Raw genomic sequence first — 19015 nt, forward strand, 5'->3', positions numbered from 1 at the left:
TCATATCTACACTGCTTAGTTTTTATATCCACACTTCAGTATTACAAACTAGATCTAATTTGGGTGCAAATAAGAACATCTTCCAATTTTGTGGGACTTAATTTTTCATTTAGCTTTTTTTTATTATATGAGAAAAACTACAAAAAAACTGAAAAGAAAAAGAGCTTTGTTCAGGAGCGTATCTGCAGTTTCATGCAGGAGATGTACGTTTTCATGTGTCAAGAGAAATTTTCTTAAATCCTGCAAAAAAAAATCTACATTGCCTTTTGTCTCAGAATCACTGTGCTAAATAAACTGAACAGAGCTGTTGAAAATGCTTGTTAGAATATTTTTAAAAAGTCACAATTGTTTTAGGATAGGCTTTCACTACAGAAATTCTTTTCTACAAGGAAGAGATGTTTAAAAGTGTGGACTTGTGTAGAAAAGGATGGATGATTCATATTAGGGAATGAAGTGATGGGAGAGGTTGCACCGTTGGGAAGAGAGGTGGCGAGGGGGCCACAAACCCTTCAAGCCAGCAGGAGGCCGTCTCTGCAGAGATTTATTGCTACTCTGAAAGCTGAACCTTGTGGCTCACTGTCAGCCTCCCTCATCTTAAGGCACACACAGTTTCCCAGTAAAACTCATCTTTTATGGCTCATATGTCACCAAAGCAAGTCTGCAGGAATCATGGATAAAGATTATTTTTCTTCCAAATGCTGTGATCTACATTCTAGTAATCTTAGAAGTTTATTTGTTCTCCCCTGTTGTGAGTAGAGATTTTTTTTTTTTTTTTTGGCTTCTGCTGATTTCATAAGAGGCCTTTATAAATGTCTTGAGACAGACAAGGGGGAGGACAGGCGGATGGGCCAGTTTCAGTGTACCAGACCTGCAATAAGCCTTATATCAGCCTGGCTTTACTGTCTTATTGAACACTGAGGTTATCAGTTTACACTGAGCACCAAAGATCCAAGCACAGAGCAAACTGGAAGACTTGGAGGGCCCGACTGAAGCTTTACAGAAATATTCCCTCTTCTGTGAATACATGTGATTGGATTACTGCATTTGGAGTTGTCTTTAGGGTGCTTAAATAGGTGGTTCATGTTTACCATAAGAGGTATTTTCAGTCACTTCTAACTCTATGTGGATTTGTGGATTGTTTGTGTTCTCTGAGTATTGAAGCACAAAAGCTATTATTTAATTTTGCGGCTTTGCTTCATGAATGTGTAGGGGGGCTGCATACATCACAGACTGAGTGAAGGTGGGACTTTTCATAGTTAATGAAACTGAGGTGTAGCAGGTCACACAGAGAAATGATGTTCACTACCTCACCTTTGCAGCAGTCAACAACCCTGTGTGCTTCTGACAGACAGTTACGTAAGGAAGATGTGGCGAAAGGTTGCCATGTCTTCTGAATCAGGAGAAAATCCACACAGATGTGTGAAGCAGCGGTGCAGATAGATGGCCCGTCCACCTGCTGATCCCAGAAGTTGCTTCTTATTGTTTGTCCTTTATTTATTGATATTAAAGTGCTGGTCATATTGATCGGCACAAATGGTAATGTTGTTTAAAAGGTATACAGAACAAAAACTTGAATGCAGCATCATTTTGTTCAGAACCTTAATTGAAACACAGAAGGATTTTTTTTGTTGTTGTGGTCTACTGCTCAAGTGTTTGGGAAGAATATTTAGGATTTCAGCAGTCAGAAGAAGAGATGGGTGTGTGTATTATTGAAAAGAAACACCAAAGGCTTATTTTCTGAATCCTGTATAGACAAGTGAACTTGTCTTATGAAATATGACAGGTTTTTCCTCCTGATCACCTCCAAGGAACTTCCTGCTGATAAATATTAGAAAATTACTTTAAATTATTGGCTGTCAAAATGGGTACAAAACATCCTCCTGGCAGAAGTGAATTGTTGCAGTCAGAACGAAACCTCCTGAGGCAAACAGCTCAATTTATACCCGAAAACTTCTGGTAGGAAACAACCAAACCTGCATTGGTATGAGATGGAAAAACAAGCAGCACCTGATCACACCATATTTTATTGTTTTTCAGTTTTAGGGACAGAGGCTTTGTGATTCATTATTAAAGTGCTTGTAGTGTAGAAATACAACAGATTTTTTAAATGATCATTAGGATTGACAAGTCCCTGCCTTTATTTGTCCACCAAAATATTTTAAAATTTTAATTGCTTAAAAATTTATCCTGAACAAGAATATCAGGCATGCGTATGGAGGAATAGATCATCATCCCGTCTAATGGCTGAAAGAAATGAGCCTCTTTGCCAGATCTTGTTTACATCCAAGAGAAACAAAGTCAGTGTTAGGTGTACTACTAATTGTGTCACTATTTAATATTCACTCCTTAAATGTATTAACTTTAAAGGATGCATTTTATTGCAAAATGTTTCGATCCTTGCCTAAATTAAAGCACAAAAGGAATCCATTAAAGCTTTTACATGTCTTTACCAGGGTGTGAATAAATGCAGTTGGGATTGTATTTTTTTTTTTTACATAGAAATTTTTTAATAGCAATCCTAAATAATTAACAACCATGTGATTATAAGTGGCTGTATTTCAATGTGATCTACAGTCATAAAGTGAACCACAGGCTGAACCATTTAGAGTTGTCTCCTGGTAGCTGAGAAATAATGAGCGTTCATTATGGAGACATTGTTTTGGACAGCGTGACATGTTGCTACAGGCCCAAATGCAGCAGCCGCAGCATTAACAATCCATCGTCCAAGCTTCTTATCACCTTGACAACCCATAAAGCTGTCACTGAGGAGACAAAATGTTCTTGTATGTGACCAAAAGGTGTGTACAAGTGTGTGCGTCTTCACCTAAAATACAGCCTTGAGCTCAGGCAGTGAGTAATGAGCTCAAAGTCTACTCCACTCCTATAACAAAGCAATACAATTAAAAGAAATGCACAAAATAATTTTAATAGGTCTCTGTTGGGAAACCGTGTGTTAAAGTCACACAAGTCTGTTTCAGTTTCAAGATGTAAAGCTGCTGACTGGTGAAATGGGATAAAGATGTTCAACAATTACAGCAAAATGTCCTTACATTTGAGCTTTTCTGCTGTATTTCTTCATGCTCAATAAATAACATTTCATTTAAATCCTTAATCTGGAGCAGATTGAACCCCCACTCATTCATGTCTATACAATCTTTTCTTCTCAGCTTGTTTGCTTTAAAGTCCTTCGAAACTTTACAGCCAACACTGTGAATGAGATAATGTAGAAAGCTTACGAAGAACTTCATGTGGAGTGCATATTGCTGAAGGTTTTCTTGAACAGCTTCTGAAACACTTTGGACCTTGAAATATATCACGTCTCCATTAGTGCGTCACTGGTGAGACAGGAAGAATCTGAATGAGTGTTTTGCAATTTTGAGAGAATACTAACTAAATAAAAAAATAGCTTAATGACTGTCTTTTCTATATTAGAGTGCATCTTGTGGTTTTGGGTTTATGCATACCTCGAATTAGAAAAGTTGGTAGGAATTGATCAACAAAAATTAAAAATAAGGAGCATTAAGTCAGTGAGCAAAAAAGAAATTGTTTGCCAAAGTCAGTGGCCGTGTTGCATGCAGTCAGTTGATAGTTCAATTAATGCAGGCACAAAAGTGGTGCACCTTATTCAAATGGAGGGTGTCAAAGAGTGAAGTGGGCATAAAGGAAAGATGAAGTTGAAAGTCATTATGCTGGATGCAGTGGCGTAGGAAGCGGGGGGGACGGGGGGGACATGTCCCCCCCAATATTGAAGCCAGGTGGATATGTCCCCCCCAAAAAATTGTACCGCAAAATATTGGATTTTGACATTTTTTTAACTAGCGTGCTTTTATTTTGAAGGCGCAGCATCGCGTTACGTCACGGTACTCCCCCTCCCCTCTCTGAACTGCTGAGTGAGCACTTAGAAGGGAGGGAAACAGCGACACAGAAGTCAGAAACTTGCGAATGAGGTAAAATGGTCTGTCGGGAATGCTGCTATGAATATTGCTTATTTATAACGTCTTGTTGTCAGTTCACTTTCATATATAGGAACTGAATCTTTTTGGTTTAATCATCTTAGTCTTGAGATGATCACTCATCCAATATTTAACTGCTAACTTTCTCTAGACGTTTGCTACGCTAGCCAAAATGTCTTTTTTTTTATATATATATCTCATTTCAGTACAATGCCACCACCAACTAAAAGGCTGAAACAGCAGCAGGACTTACTCAGCTTTTTTAAAAAGAGTAACGTCAGTGTGAGTAACAGTCACACAACACAAGGGCAACACCTGTGTTGCCCTTGTGTTGAAATTAGCCCGGTCTGGGCGTGCGTTTTACGAGGATTTTTTATTTTTTGCGTGGTTTTGCTTCGCCGAAATGGACAGATATTATACCTGCCGCGCTCCTGATCGTTAGTTAAAACCACAGGGAGAGTTAATTTTAATTCTTAGCAGCGGCTAACCAACAAATTAACTTCTGCACCTTTATTTCCTCAAATAAACTGCTGGCTCCTCTTTTTAGACTATAAATAGATTAACACAACATTGACAACTCTGTAGTTTTCTCTGTTCTGTACTGCAAACTGGAATTAAAGGCGCCATTTCTACCAAAGGTCTGGACAGACTGGCGACCTGTCTAGGGTGTACCCCACACCAGAACCTCCCGACCCCACTAAGGGACAAGGGTGTACAGAAAATGGAAGGATAGATGGATTTCTACCAAAGGTTTAGAATGCGTTTTTGAACCAGATGCTTCAAAGCGCCCTGTCCATAATTCTTCAACACACTGTCAGCTCCCTGTCAGAAAGACTTTAGTTCAGAGTCCATAAGATAATACTCTGAAAGGATTTTAATGGATTTATTTTATTTGCCTCTGCGATTAACTCTGCGCGTAAAGTCTGTAATGTGACAAATAAAATGTTTTGTTTGATTTAAAATTGGCCATGTTAGGCTCAAGAGCTGTACCTCATTTCTGAAACCATCTCATATGTTTAGGAGCAACAATGCAGGGACAGCACAAAGGAGACAGGAAAAGGAGAGGATAGTGCAACCGGGCTAGAGGCAGGAAGTCAGAGTGAGGGAGAGACAGGAGTGGAGCAACAGGTAAGATAGAGTAACTCATACGAGTAGATACTTCATGAGAGTCCACAAAAAAAGTTGAAAATTTTAATCTTTTGCTTGTAGTAAGTGTAGTTCAGGGGCATTGAGTGACATTGTAACTTTTCCTTCTAGGGAGTTCAGACTAGGGACACACAGCTGAGAGACTCTGAAGTCAGTGGACAGAGAACAGAGCCAAATCAGCCACATCCAAAATTCATAGACCCTCAAGCTCTAGCCAACAGAACTTTACATTTCCAAGGAAAGTGGTACAAGGAATTTCCCTGGCTACATTATGATGCAGTGAAAAATGGCATTTTGTGTTTTTATTGCATGGCAATTTACCAGGACAAACTCACCATTTGGTGCAAAATCCGAACCCGCCTTTATCACTTCTGGATTTAAAAATTGGAAAAAAGCATGCGAAAAATTTAAAGCACATGAAAATAGTCACACACATCGTCATGCTGTTTCTGTGACTGCACAAGAAAGTCATCCTATAAATGCCCAATTATCCAGTGCTTTGGCAACTCAGCAAGGTGACAATAGGCACTGTCTGGAGAAAATTGTGAGCTCCATAAAATATTTGGTACGGCAGGGACAAGCTTTGAGAGGGCATGACGATGATGACAGCAATTTGTATCAATTGTTAAAAAATCTGGCAGAAGATGATGCCCTTTTGGCTAAGTGGTTGCTGAGGTCTCAGAAAGAATACCTAAGTCCACAGATACAGAATGAAATCTTGTGTTCTATGAGCAATAGTATTGTCAGTGAAATAGCAGATACAATCAGAAACCTACCAATTTTTGAGTTTGCAATTATTATGGATGGAACACAGGACATTTCTGGGAAAGAACAAGAAAGCATTTGTCTGCGATACATTGACAGTGACATGAAGCCCCATGAAGAGTTTATTGGCTTGTACTCAGTTTCTGAAACAACAGGAAAAAGCCTTGCTGCTGTTGTTAAAGATGTGCTGCTCAGATTAAACTTACCAATGCATGGTTTACGAGGTCAAACTTATGATGGAGCAGCCAATATGTCTGGGAAGCATGCAGGTGCACAGGCACTGATAAAGCAAGAGCAGCCACTAGCATTTTTTGTTCATTGTGGAGCACACTGCACTAATTTAATTGCACAGAAAGCTTGCTTAGCCTCAGTTCTGATCAGAGACGCATTGGATTGGGTGAACCAGCTTGGAGTTCTTTTCTCTCAGTCAGGGAAGTTTAAGGCAATCCATGCAGCAACAGCACATACAGAGAATCCATCGTGCACTGCAATAAAACCCCTCTGCTCCACAAGATGGGCAGTACGGAGCAAAGCAATCAGAGATGTTTTGTCACAGTATGGGTCAGTGCTGGCTAGCTTGCAGGAGATGGCTTCTGGTGCCTCAAACACAGCATCCACTGCTAATGGACTGCTGGGGCAGTTTAGGAAAGGTAAAACAGTTTTGGGTCTCATCCTTGCCTCACCTGTGATTGATGAGCTTGAATGCCTGAGCATCTCTTTCCAGAAGAGAACTCAAACCATTGCTGGAATGAGGACTGCTGTGAAAGTTGTTCAGACTTCACTTAAGGCTAAAAGAAATCAAGAAAGTTTCAACACTCTGTTTGTAAAGGCGATGGCTGAGGTTCAGTCTTTGGGTGTTAAACCCATCACAGTTACACAGAGAAGGCCACCCCCAAAACGCTTCACTGAAGGAGCTAAGACACATCAACCTGAATGTGCCAATGACCACTACAGAGGTGAATTCTTTAAAGTATTGGATGTTGTAGATGCACAGCTCACTGGGCTATTTAACCAGGATGACTTGCTGACTTTGCAAAAGTTGGAAGAGACACTTCTCAGTGGAACGATTGATGCTGCAGTCATTGGGAAATACCCAGAGTTGAATAGAGAGTTACTTTCAGTGCAACTTCCTATGTTTAGACTGAACTACTCATTTAGCAACAGCGCAGAAGCTGCAGGGATCATTGGTGGACTGCCTGGAGAGGTCCGTAGACTTTTTGGGCAAGTGGAAACTCTGGTTAGGTTGCTTTTGGTGGTCTCCGTTTCATCCTCTGAGGCAGAGAGAAGTTTCAGTGCGCTTCGTAGACTCAAAACGTGGCTCCGGTCTACAATGACTCAAAACAGGCTTAATCATGTTGCTGTCTGTCATGTACATAAAGATAAACTTGATTTACTGGACAAGAAGTCAGTTTGCAAGCAATTTGTGGCTGCAAATGAAAGGCGGAAAAAACATTTTGGCTCTTTTGCCTAAGCCAGTGTTTGCCATCCTTTTATGTTTCCGGCACATTTTTGGCGAATTATAAATGCATGGCTGTAAAGTGCAATTGTTCAGAAGCACAGAGGTGTTGATCTCTACCTAGGGTTATGTGGCCTATAATCTCTGTGCTAACTGCTTTTCCAACAGTTAAAGCACACTGTAGTCAGTGAGTTAAAAAGCTTGTCTATTAAATGTGTATTTATTGTTGGTAAATATTTCTTCATTTTTGATTTGGTTTAATTAGTCATACAGTTCGACAAACTGAATAAGCATATTTTGATTGATTTTCTTTTCTTCTTTTACTTAATGTTAAAAGTGTGAATAATTTGTTCACTACATTGTCTGTGAGGGCTCTTTCATCTCAGAATTTTGTTTAATCAAAGATTCATTTTTGACCATTATTGCAAGTTTGACAAAATAAAACATATCAAACTTTGCACTTGTGTGGCCTACTGAATTGTTTTTAATCCAACTGAAATATTTGATTTTCTAGTGTGTATGCGGACACTAAATATGCCAAGGGCTGAAGCCCTTGAAAGACATCTCCCTTTGCTTAATAAAAGACTCCAGTCATTTTGTTTGGTGATATGCTCACATCTTATGAACAAATGCATTATGTAAATTTTAAATGCATTATTTTTGCAAGACACAATTTATAAAGGAATAAAGTAAAAGATTAAATAGCCTTTTTTTTAAGTAGCGTACTTAAGATATATTTCTGTTGAATATTTACGAATCTCAGATTTCCGACATGTGTCCCCCCCAATTGTAAACTTATTCCTACGCCCCTGGCTGGATGTATAGTAGAGCAATCAAAATAATAGATGTATTTGGTTTCACAACCCCCACACCATTCTTCTCAAACTCTTTCTTCCAATCTTCTGTGATAATTTGTCCATAGATTTCCCCTAAGCACATCCGTAGTTTAAATTTGTTGCTTAACTTTAGTTTTAGAAAAGTTTGTAACATTACCTCATTGCTGAATCATTCTCAAGTGGAATCGGGGCCACACTTCTGTGGTGTTTTTCTTTATATTATTTTAGGCTGCACAAAACCCCCAAGTGTTCACATGTTATTTAAATTTCATCCCCTTAATTTCTTTTCTTTTTTTTAGAATTAGGATTTCAGGGTGACAATTCTGCCATGGAGTTACACTCACTATAGTCAAAAGGCATTGTGTTGAAAATACCAAATAGGTCCATGACTCTGTCACCATCGGGAGTCAGAGGCAGTCATCTTGCATGCAAATCATAGTGATGTCCACACCTTCTTACCAAAGGTCGCTGCTCAGGAGTAAAGTGTTGCTTGACCCAAATTATTATCGCCGTTCTCCGTCTCCTGTTATGCTGTTGTTACTCTGTCAAACAACCCTCTCTTCCCGCATAGTATTCAGCAGGCAACCAGACATTCTTGACATTTTGCAAAGGTTGAAAAGACAAAGAACCTTTGTCTCCTAATAAGGCCACATTCCATACCCCACCTGAATGAAAACACAGGGCAAGCAGGAGCAGTGTGTGTGAGAAGGGTTACATGTAAGGTGAGAGTGTGTGTGAGACGGTTAGGGGGGTAAAGACTAGAATCATTGCAAAGCAATAAATGAAAATAAAAGCTGCTCTTAGGAAAAGGAAATGAGGGTTTGTGTATGATTGAGAAAAGGTTTTAGGCTACAAATCCCACCTAATGTTGACTTTTTTTTTATTTTTACCATGAGTTCCTGACGGTGCTTTGCAGAAGTATCCTTAACTCTGAGCGTTTTTTGCATTTTGTCCTGTTCCAAACATAATTTTCAGTCCTATTTACTTTGATTCTTCTAAATTAGTTCAACTATTGTGCATGCAGAAGCCACCTGATTAGGAAAGATAATCTGTGGCTAATTTAATCACAGCACAAATCCATCCTTTCTTTAAAAGTTTCAGAGATTTGCACCTAGAATGAAGGCACTGATGTCCTTTTGTATTTGTAGTTTGACAGGATAAAGTCAAAGATAGAAGGTAAAGCCCTGCATTAAACGTTCTAGATAAGAAATCAAACCTGGAACAAGAACTGTAACCTCAACATGAGGGGAGTCTGCCACCCCACTCAGTTGTGGACAGCTTTAAAAAAAGATATTGTAAAACAATATGAAAAGCTTCATTCAACATGTGAAACTGGAAACAGCATGGCTCACCCACCTAAGCTGGCAGGTTTTACAAGGAGAACTGTTATCAAAAAAGAAGCCAAGAGGCCTGCGATATGAAATGATGGAGGCATGAGCACACTGTGGGCCTGTTTTGCTTCAGCAGGGACAGGGAACCTTGCCAAAGACAATGTGAAAGGTTACTAGAGATGCAGGAAGGTGGTTGGAGCGGATGGGAAAATAGATGAGACTAAACACAAGCTAATCCTTTACAAGAACACCTAACACCCAGGCAGAAGTTCACTTTTCAGCAAAAAATCAACCCATGCATACAAGTCTCTGTGTAGTAGCTAAGATTAAATAATTTCCACATACACAAATGGTTCATTCAAAGTCTACTTAATATAACTAAGAATCTGCCTCAGAAATTTATTGATTTTCAAATCATTTTCCTCCAACCTTACTGACCTTGTACTATATTGAAAAGAGAGTGTAGAAAAATGTCAGCCCTTCTGTTGCAAAGCTGGTTGATACATGCCCCAAGTCTTGAGAAAAAAGCCATAAGTATTGATATCATAGGGGTCAAATGCTAATGCATGCTACGCTTTTCAGATTCTTGTTTGTAAGAGAAATATAAACGCATATATTATTTTCCTTTCACATCTCAATTATGGTGTTCTCTGTGTGGAAATCTCTCATAAAATCCCTAATTAAATACACTGAGTCTTTTTGCTTGTAATCTGATCAAATGTGTCTCTAAACACTTTTGCAAGGACTTGTATCTGGATTCTGTCAGTGATATGAGGCTAATGTGAGTCGTTGCAGTAAGAAACAAAGCAGTACAGCTTTGCTTCACCCCCCAGTCACCACATCAAACTCGGATGAAGACGGAAAGCCTGAATGGAAACTCACAAGAGCCAAGGTCCTTCTGCTCTTCTCTCATCTCCATCTCTCATCCATCAAACCCCTCGACGCTGCTTCTCACCTCCCTCAATCTCTCTTGTGCCTTATTGCTCCATGATTTTTTTTTTTTTTTTTCCTGCTGAAGTTCTTGCTGTAAAACAGCTGAAGTAATAGAAAATAGAGCTTTTGCAAGTCTGGGCAAGGACATAGATGCAATGAAATGGGGATATTTGATGGTTTGACACGTTAGCCGATTGCTGTGTATGCGTTAGTTTACGCGAGCTTCCAATTCTAATCTTTTTTGGCCTTATGCTATGCAGCATAATATGGTTTGATTTGTTTTCAAGGTGCTAAGTTAAGAAGTTCAAAGACAGAACGTTTTTATTTTGTTGCCCCTTTCACATTACATAAGTAAGAGGTAAAAATATCTCAACCTGTTTCCTGAAGCAAATATGGAGGTTATGACATCAGGCTCCTTAAAGGCAGCTATAACTAGGAAAAAGCCAAGTTGTTGTGATGTAAACCACATTAAATGCCGATTTCTGTGCTAACAAGCAGACGCAGCATTCAGTGTCTGTATATTATTGTTTCCCTTTGCCCCCACCTCCTATTTTTCTGCTTCTGTGCTGGTGTTCTTTCACTCGCTGGAATGTGGGCAGATATGGGATAATAGTCAGACTTTCAAATTAATTCTGCTCGCGACTCAGGAGCCAACGTTAACCACGTGTTTGTTGTTTTACCCATGAGCCCGTTGTCTTGGAAACGTTGCATAAGAGGGAGTGGGAAAGCAGGATGCCCCTTGCTGATTGGGAGACAAGGTGGCGGATCTCTCTCTTCCTCTCCCCCTCCTTCCCCACCCGTCTTTCTCTTGAGGCTCTCTTTTTTTTTTTTTTGCTCCATTTGATGCTCACTTCAACTCAAGGTGTCAGAGCTCCGTTGGTCCCATAATGTTGCACTTTGAACCCCTCGCCCCCTCCTAATAAAGCTTCACGGTCAGTCGGTCCTGCTGCCCAGCTTCAGCTAAATTAAAGCTCATGCTGCAACAGTGATTTATAGCCCAATCGGAAATGTTTGTTCACAGAGTGCTCACACACCCACACCTGCTAACACACCCACACAGCATCTCTTTGAGCTGCATTTTGAAGCCTTGAAGTCAACAATGATGGCGCTTTATTAAATCCACCTGTATTGCATGAATTGGCCACCCATGGCCTTTGCATGAGCACAGGAATACCAGGTAAAGGAACGATGGCCCTGGCTCAGGAGACAAGACGCTTTATATTCTTTACTGGCTTTAATGACTTGACAGGATTAAACTGGAGTTTAAAATGCAGTTTACTTTACAACACACGGTTTAATTGATTACACAACATAAGTAGTTAATAGTTGCAAAGGAAAAAGAAAAGATGCATATTTTTTAATATCTTTTAAAATAAAAGTTTGAAAATTGTGTCTTGCATATTTGTTTAATACATGATTGAACCTCTATTAAGTGCAATTACAGTAAAAAGTCTGTTAGGTTTTGCACATCAAGATTATAGACTTTATTTATGGATCTTCATGTATTTATCAATATCCATCTTGCAAATTTTCCAAAATGTTCAGTTTTTGGTCTCATATAACCCAACACCGTCTTGCTGTGTGTCATACCTCTGTTGTGGTAAACAGAAAACAACAATCTTCCACCAAAGATCCTTCCTTCTTGCCTTTCTTCCAAAAAAAACAATCAGTTCTGTCTAAAGATTGTTCCACCTAAGCTGTAAATCTCTGCCACCCCTCCACAGTTATAATCTCTTGACTGCTATTTTTAATTCAAGCTCTCTTTAAAGGGCTTTCAACTTCATCATTTTATCTGTTGAAGTCCAAATGCACACAGGTGAACTCTGTTTACTATTAACACTAAAAACAACTCATTGCACTTTTTTCAGGTAATAAAGTAAAATGGGACTGAAATAAATCCACATTTTTAAGATTTTGATTTTGAAAATCTTCCATCCACTTCACAACTATAAATACCAAAAAAATACAGTGAAGTTCATGGTTGAACTTATCTAAATATGCAAAATGGCAAGGAACATAAATGCTTTTCTGACATACTTTACCTGTAAGAAGACGAGTAAATGTAACCTCAGAGTGAGTTTCCTGTGTAATTTGCATTTTTCATGTATTTAGTAAGCCAAGGAAAGAGCAGAGTGGGCAGCCCCTGTGTGAAGGAGCTGTCTTAATCCATGTGTTTAGCAAGCACCATCTGTTCCTTTTATTCAGATGGGAGTAGAAATATTTGGTTGATTAGGAGAGGATCTGTGAAGGATAGCCGCACCGTTACCAATGGTTACAAAGGACACACATGTTCGATTCCATCAACTGGTGTCTTGGAGAGCAAATGGGAGACAGACACAGACATCACATATGTATCCCAGTTTGAACACACAAGATGCAAAAGTGTTCAAAACAACTCAAGACTGCACAGAGAATGTGATTGTTACACAGTAAGATGGTTAGAGATATAGCGTGTTTTTTTATTACTATCAGTGTTATTTAGGTCAGGCGTTAAAACAAGGTCAACTTTTGTCTTTTATTGCAAATGTAGATGCTTTCAAAAATGGGGTATTTTCCTCTAAGATGGTTTGTGTCAAGTACTTCAAAATGTACACTCGGATAAACATGCATAAACATTTTTGATTTTCTTAAAATGGGAATGTGCTTACTTAACAAAAATATATTTTGTTGAAATTTTCTATGTGATTTATACTTGTTTGGTTTACACATTCTTCTCTGAGTGTACTCAAAATGTTTTCTTAAAGATGTGCATCTAGCAGCTGAGACGGACATGAAATAAGTTGGATTTTGAGCCAAGTGAATAGTTTCTCCAGTTATTTGGCCTCATGTTTCCGTCCTGCTGAGAAACCTGGAATTTTATTTAAAATGCATTTGTATGTATAGATTTGAGATTCAGTATAAGTACAATATAAAAGGTGTGTGTTAGAGATTTTTTGGTATTATCATTTTATTCTTACTCTAGTTCACCTTAAGTCTATAGATCTTAGTGATTTTCTGTGTAAAGTGATTTTCTGTTTAAAGTGTTCTCTTCTTTAAATGACCTGGAGGTCACTACTGTCTGTTCAACTTTACGAGAAATAGATAACACTGAGTTTCTCAGACTTTAAACCCTTTTGCAAGAACACCTCCTAATTTAATCAGTCGTATATTGTTTTCTTGACAGTATTGACCGAGATTTGAACCGGGCTCAGACCTTTGATCAGATATCACATCTGGACCTGGGTTGGAAGATGTTTGGGTTAGAAGCTTTACGACCTCTGTTGTTTTTCCTGACTGCCCCCTTGCCTGTCCTTCTTTGACAATAAAAACAGGAGTTTTTGTGAGAACAGGTCAGAACGCTCTGTAGAACTGATCGGAGGAGAGGTTTTGATAGAGCGTTCTCCTATTGCAAAAGCTCTACATAAAATTCATATACGTTGTCTGTGGTTCTTTCTTTTATTTAGGTTCGAAAGGAAAATACCTATCAGTGTGTTTTTGTGTGCTCCCTGTCATTAGGTGTAGACCTGGGTGGTCTCATGGACCTGGAGTCTCTGTACCGTGGCGTGCAGCAGAGCATCAACAACACACGGGCTTCACGGGTGCGCCGACAGAGTCTGGACAGAGCCTACAACATCGAGGTGCTGCTGGGCGTCGATGACTCCGTGGTCCAGTTTCACGGGAAGGAGCATGTGCAAAAGTACCTGCTCACACTCATGAACATCGTAAGTGTCCTTGTCTCTGGGTTTTATTTGGATCACACAAAGGTTTCCAGATATTTGAAACCCACATCTGTTCTCCTGCTTTAGATTGAATTAAATTAAAATATTCTTCCATTTGAGTTGAAAAGAAAGTCACAGAGAGGTCAAAGAAACATAGACAGACACACACACCCACACACACAATGAATGAGGATTCAATTCCCCTCCTACACGTGAAAGGATTACTTGCAATCAGCCACAGGTAATCCTTTCTTCTCTGTCTGAATATGATGAGATTTCATTTGTGTATAAGTGTGTGTGTCTGCAAGGTGCTCTGTCTGTGCTAAAGGGGCTTCCACATATATTTTCATTAGGATTTGTGTCATATCATCATTCTGTGTGTGTGTGAGAGAGAGAGAGAGAGAGACAGAGAGAGAGAGAAAGATGCAGAAACAGCAGGTAGTCTGCTCCGGGCCACAACAACACTTAGCACTCACGCTCCCAGGTGTTGTCACAAGTGTGCGTGTAGGTGTGTGCGTGAGCTTGAGTGTCACACTCCCCACTCCACACTTTAATCTTTGCAAATTAAACCTGTGGTGAGAGTGGTGTTTCCATGCATCCATTTATGTGTGTGTTTGTGCGAGTGCCGCTGTTTGCTTTTGCTTGTACTGCGACCCCACTGCGCCAGGAACCAGCCTCCGACTGTTAAGCAGGTGCAGGCGCAGAGCTGCAAATCCTACCACACCTCTTTGTCTCAGTTCAGCGCTTGGAAAAGAACAAGAGCTGCCGTTGCTCCCTACCTCCCCTTTTTAGATATTTGTTAGACAATATAGGCGAAGGGAATATGCAGCCCTGTCGCAGCCCTGCTTTAATCTGCGGGGAAGAGATGGAGAGAAAGGGGGAAAGAGGAGTATTTTAAACAGCGCATTTGGAATAAATTACTGACAGCCAGATAAACAGAAATAAATAAATAAGGGTTTCCTCCCACGCGTGGCATCTGGGCGACTTTCTTCTTGAAAGTTTGCTTTGCTCACTTCAGGATGGGTGTGCGATGTCTGACTCTCTCCCTCTCTCTGTCTTTCTCTCTCTCTCCCCGGCTGTCAGCAGCACTGCTTAGGTAGTTTTATGGCAACAAATCTGCATCAGTGTGAAAAAAACTTTAGAAATATAATGCAAGAGGTAGGAAAGGTTTACAAAGGAACACTTTTGGTGAAAAGAACATTTTGGAAAATGACAAGCTATTGTGAAAGTGAAACAAAGTCCCATAAACACAATAGAACAATGGGTAATTTGCCTATTTTTTACGTCCCTTTATTTGTTTACTTTTGAAGTAAGTATATCTAATGTATTTACATTAAATGGCAAAATTTTTAAAAAGGCATAATCATAAAAAAAGGCTTAAAAACTGACAAAATTAGCTAAATATGTGCATGAGGTGGTCATTTTCTTTTGGTATGTGGTTAACATTTTTGAGTTTTCAACATATTAAAGTTTACATTTGGCTGAATTTAGTTACATAGAAGCATTTCACAAGGATATTTCAATATCAGAACAAATTCAGTTATATTCTTACTGACAATTGCCAGTTTCCCTCATTATTAGCAATGGTCAATACCTACAAAATAATAGCTCTGCACAGTAAAAAATGGTAGCAGAAGAAGATTTACTGCAACATTATTTATGCAGCTGATAACATGAAAAATTAACCAAACCTGAGCAAAATTTTCATAAGGCAACTTTTATAATATAATCTTTTGGAAAGGCCTTTAAAATTATTTTTAAAAATCTTGTTTTCCTTAAAATTATTTTTACCCTTTTCGTCTTGCATGTTTTCGTAATGCGATCATTTTCCAGCTCTGCTGCTTTCACCTGTGTGTTAAATGAACTCTGCAGAGAGCCAAGGGCCAAGGTGGATCATCTGTTTGTGTTTGTGTCTGTTGAAGTGCAGAAAATAATTGACATTACTGCTGTCTGCAGGACATCAAAGCACGCCTACTGAAAACCATTGAGTCCTGTCTGCAAAGTTCAGCAGGAGTGTCAAAATCTGTGTGCGTGTGTTTGTGTGTGGGCGTGTTTATTTGCATGTCCATGGTAGACTAAATGTGTCTTTGTTTGTATTATGTGCTTCCCACTAATTTCCCATGTGTTTTCTTCTTTTTTTTCCTGCTGTATTAATAGGCTGACAATTTCTCCAACCAAATGAAAATTCAAACAATGTTTGCAGTGACTGTATTTTGTTTTTAGTCTATTGTGGAGGTCACTGAAATTCATTAGCGTAAACAAAGAATTTGCCTGCTTAATATGAGGCTGAGTAAAGCTAATATTGGGTCATTGCTGCAACGATAGAGTAGCAATTACATATATTTCATAGCAGTAGTGCCTAATGGTGGTATGTATGGTGTCTGTATTTTCTGATGCTTATGCCACAGAATCTTATCAATGTTTTCTAAAAATTGTTGCCAATCTAATTGAAAAGCTTATAAAAATGTCACATGTTAATCAAGATGATGACAACCATTGACTTGATGGATCACACCTCTTAGATTTGACTTGATTTTTCTTGTAAATCACCCTGAGGTCATTTGTGTTAATTATAAATGTAAAGTTTGATTTGAACTAAAGTTATTCTTGAACATTCACTTATACAGGGTTGTTTCTGGGGGGTATGTTCTCAAATTAACACTGAATTTAGCACAGTGTGCATTATTTAAAACAAAAATGGAAGTGAGTTACTGCTCCGGGTTCTGTAGGAACCATGTTTCATGTGATGTGTGTTTATATTCCAGGGCTAAACAAAACAGTGATAAACTGAAGAAGTTGAGGTAATCTGTCTGTCTACCTGTCTCTCACTCATTAGTAAGACCTTTAGAAGGGAGCCACAACGCGTTAATCACTCGCTCCGAGTATATTAATAGTCACTGCTGAAAAGGGTGGTTTGTTTATCTGTGCATTTTTAATTTTGATGAGCCCTATTAGTAAACTGATCTGCATTTTGTCTGCCTCTGTTATGTGTGGTAATTATCATTTGTGTAAAGGTTGCAGGAGATCAAAATCATCCTTTTTTTCCCTTTACAAAACCTTCTGGAGCCGGTGAATAGACACAATAATACATGAAGGAAGCGAGTGCACTACAGGTAGAAATAGACTTGTTAGCTTGTGACAGATACTTGGTTAAAAAGCCACCAAAGTTTATGGGCTCAGCATAGTATTCCCAGATGTGTTGACTATAAGAGATAGAATATTATGGAAAGCCTTATCTAATTTATGTGACACTTTTGCCAGGTTTTTTTTGATTGCTCCGCCCTGTCTCATCAGCAGCTGACAGTAATTTGTAAAACAAATTTTCCAAAATGACTAAATAAAACATCTTGCACCTTCAGTGACAACAGTAAAACAGTGAAACCAAGTTTTAAAGCACTGTATTAATAAACATATTTTCCAAATTTTCCAAAATGACAATGAAACTATTTCTACCTGTTAAACTGTTCACCATAAGTGGTAACAAAATTAAAATCCAAATAAAAAAATGCATGTTCAAGTATATAAGCAGGCATTGTATGGCGGGAAAGGTTTTGTCTATTTTTATTTTCAGATTAAGGTTTTTCTGATTTACACCTGTGCTCTGGTGCCGGACATTTATGTTTAACTTTGCACACAAAAAACCGTGTTGGTTACATAAGATGTTGTACTTTCACTGTGCTCAGAATGTTTTTAAGTAGAAATGTCTTTCTTGTTAGACTTGAATCGATGCTACCCTGGTCAACTGGAAGTCAACTGGCCCTAACTGGCTTAGCAGTTGTCAAGGAAACACGTTGAATTAGGCATAACACAGGCTGACCCACCCAGATGTCCACTTCTATCAAACAAACACGACATACAAACAGATGCTGTATGACTTCTCATATACTTTTAAGCTCCCAAGATGACAAGGTGTGAGAGAAAAGTTATAAAACCTGGCAGCAATACCAAGATGGGTTGGACAAAACATGAACAACACAGACATGCAGGTTCTCCATCAATTAATTTTGAAGCTATTATGGGATACTAATTAACGTAATTAAACAAGTATTCATTATGGCACAGTGGATATGTTTGCTACAGAAAAACACATCTATGTTAAACTCAAAAGACTAAGAAAAGGAAAAGCAAAGATGTAGGACAGGGTTTCTTTTCCATTAATATGTCTGAAATTTGATGAATGAAAGTTGAAAGGACCACATGATTTGTAGAAAACCTTCTTATTCAGAAAAAGAGAGACAGCAAAACACATGCATGATCTGTCTGTTAAACTGTGTTGCATTTGTATGTTAATCAAATGATCAAAATGAGAGTGAAGGGTGTCTTTGTTAGGAAAGGAGAGCAATAATGGTTCTTTCCTAAGGTGTCTAATATGTGTAGACACAATTCTGGTTAATTTAAAATACTTTAAATCTGTAGAACAGTCAAAATATTGAAAGACATTCAGATTACCTGAATGAATATTGATTAGACTAATTTTAGCCAAATCAATTCAAATTTGATTTACTGAGCAAACAGCTGAACAGCTGAAGCCAAAATGCTTCACAAATCAGGAGTTTGACTTGTTCACTATTGTAATTTAAATAACTGCTACAAGGCAAAGCTGTTTTAAATTTTAAAATAAACAAATGAGAAATGACTCAAATCTTCTGCACTGCACAAGGATTTAATTTTATTAAAACATCTTAAAAGTTGCAGTTGTGCCATCACAAACTAAGAAGTTCAATGCGTACAAATACGTTTGCGAGAGACATTTCATTTCAGGAGTAGATCTCAAGTGTATTGTGAAATTATGCTAAATATTATTTACTCCTTAAGGAAATGTAAGTAAATACTGAGCTCAATAGTAAGTGTACATACAAAGAATGTATGGCAGTGATGATAATGGTCCGCTAACCTG

General features: G+C 38.6%; 1 protein-coding gene across 4 annotated transcripts in view; it reads left to right on the top strand.

The window, feature by feature from the left end:
• The window catches only part of LOC114139055 (A disintegrin and metalloproteinase with thrombospondin motifs 2-like), a 125961-nt gene that overhangs the window by 79066 nt on the left and 27880 nt on the right, over positions 1–19015 (top strand). For 2 of the 4 annotated variants that reach the window (XM_028008674.1, XM_028008676.1), the window contains exons 1-2: positions 5438–6820; positions 13916–14121. In XM_028008674.1, the coding sequence (XP_027864475.1) occupies positions 5827–6820; positions 13916–14121 (1200 nt within the window). In that variant the 5' untranslated portion in view covers positions 5438–5826. Of the gene's footprint in view, positions 1–5437; positions 6821–13915; positions 14122–19015 lie in introns of those variants that run through there. The other 2 variants (XM_028008677.1, XM_028008678.1) reach the window with 1 other exon arrangement.

Source organism: Xiphophorus couchianus, chromosome 23, assembly GCF_001444195.1.
Source record: "Xiphophorus couchianus chromosome 23, X_couchianus-1.0, whole genome shotgun sequence".
Lineage (NCBI taxonomy): Eukaryota > Metazoa > Chordata > Actinopteri > Cyprinodontiformes > Poeciliidae > Xiphophorus > Xiphophorus couchianus.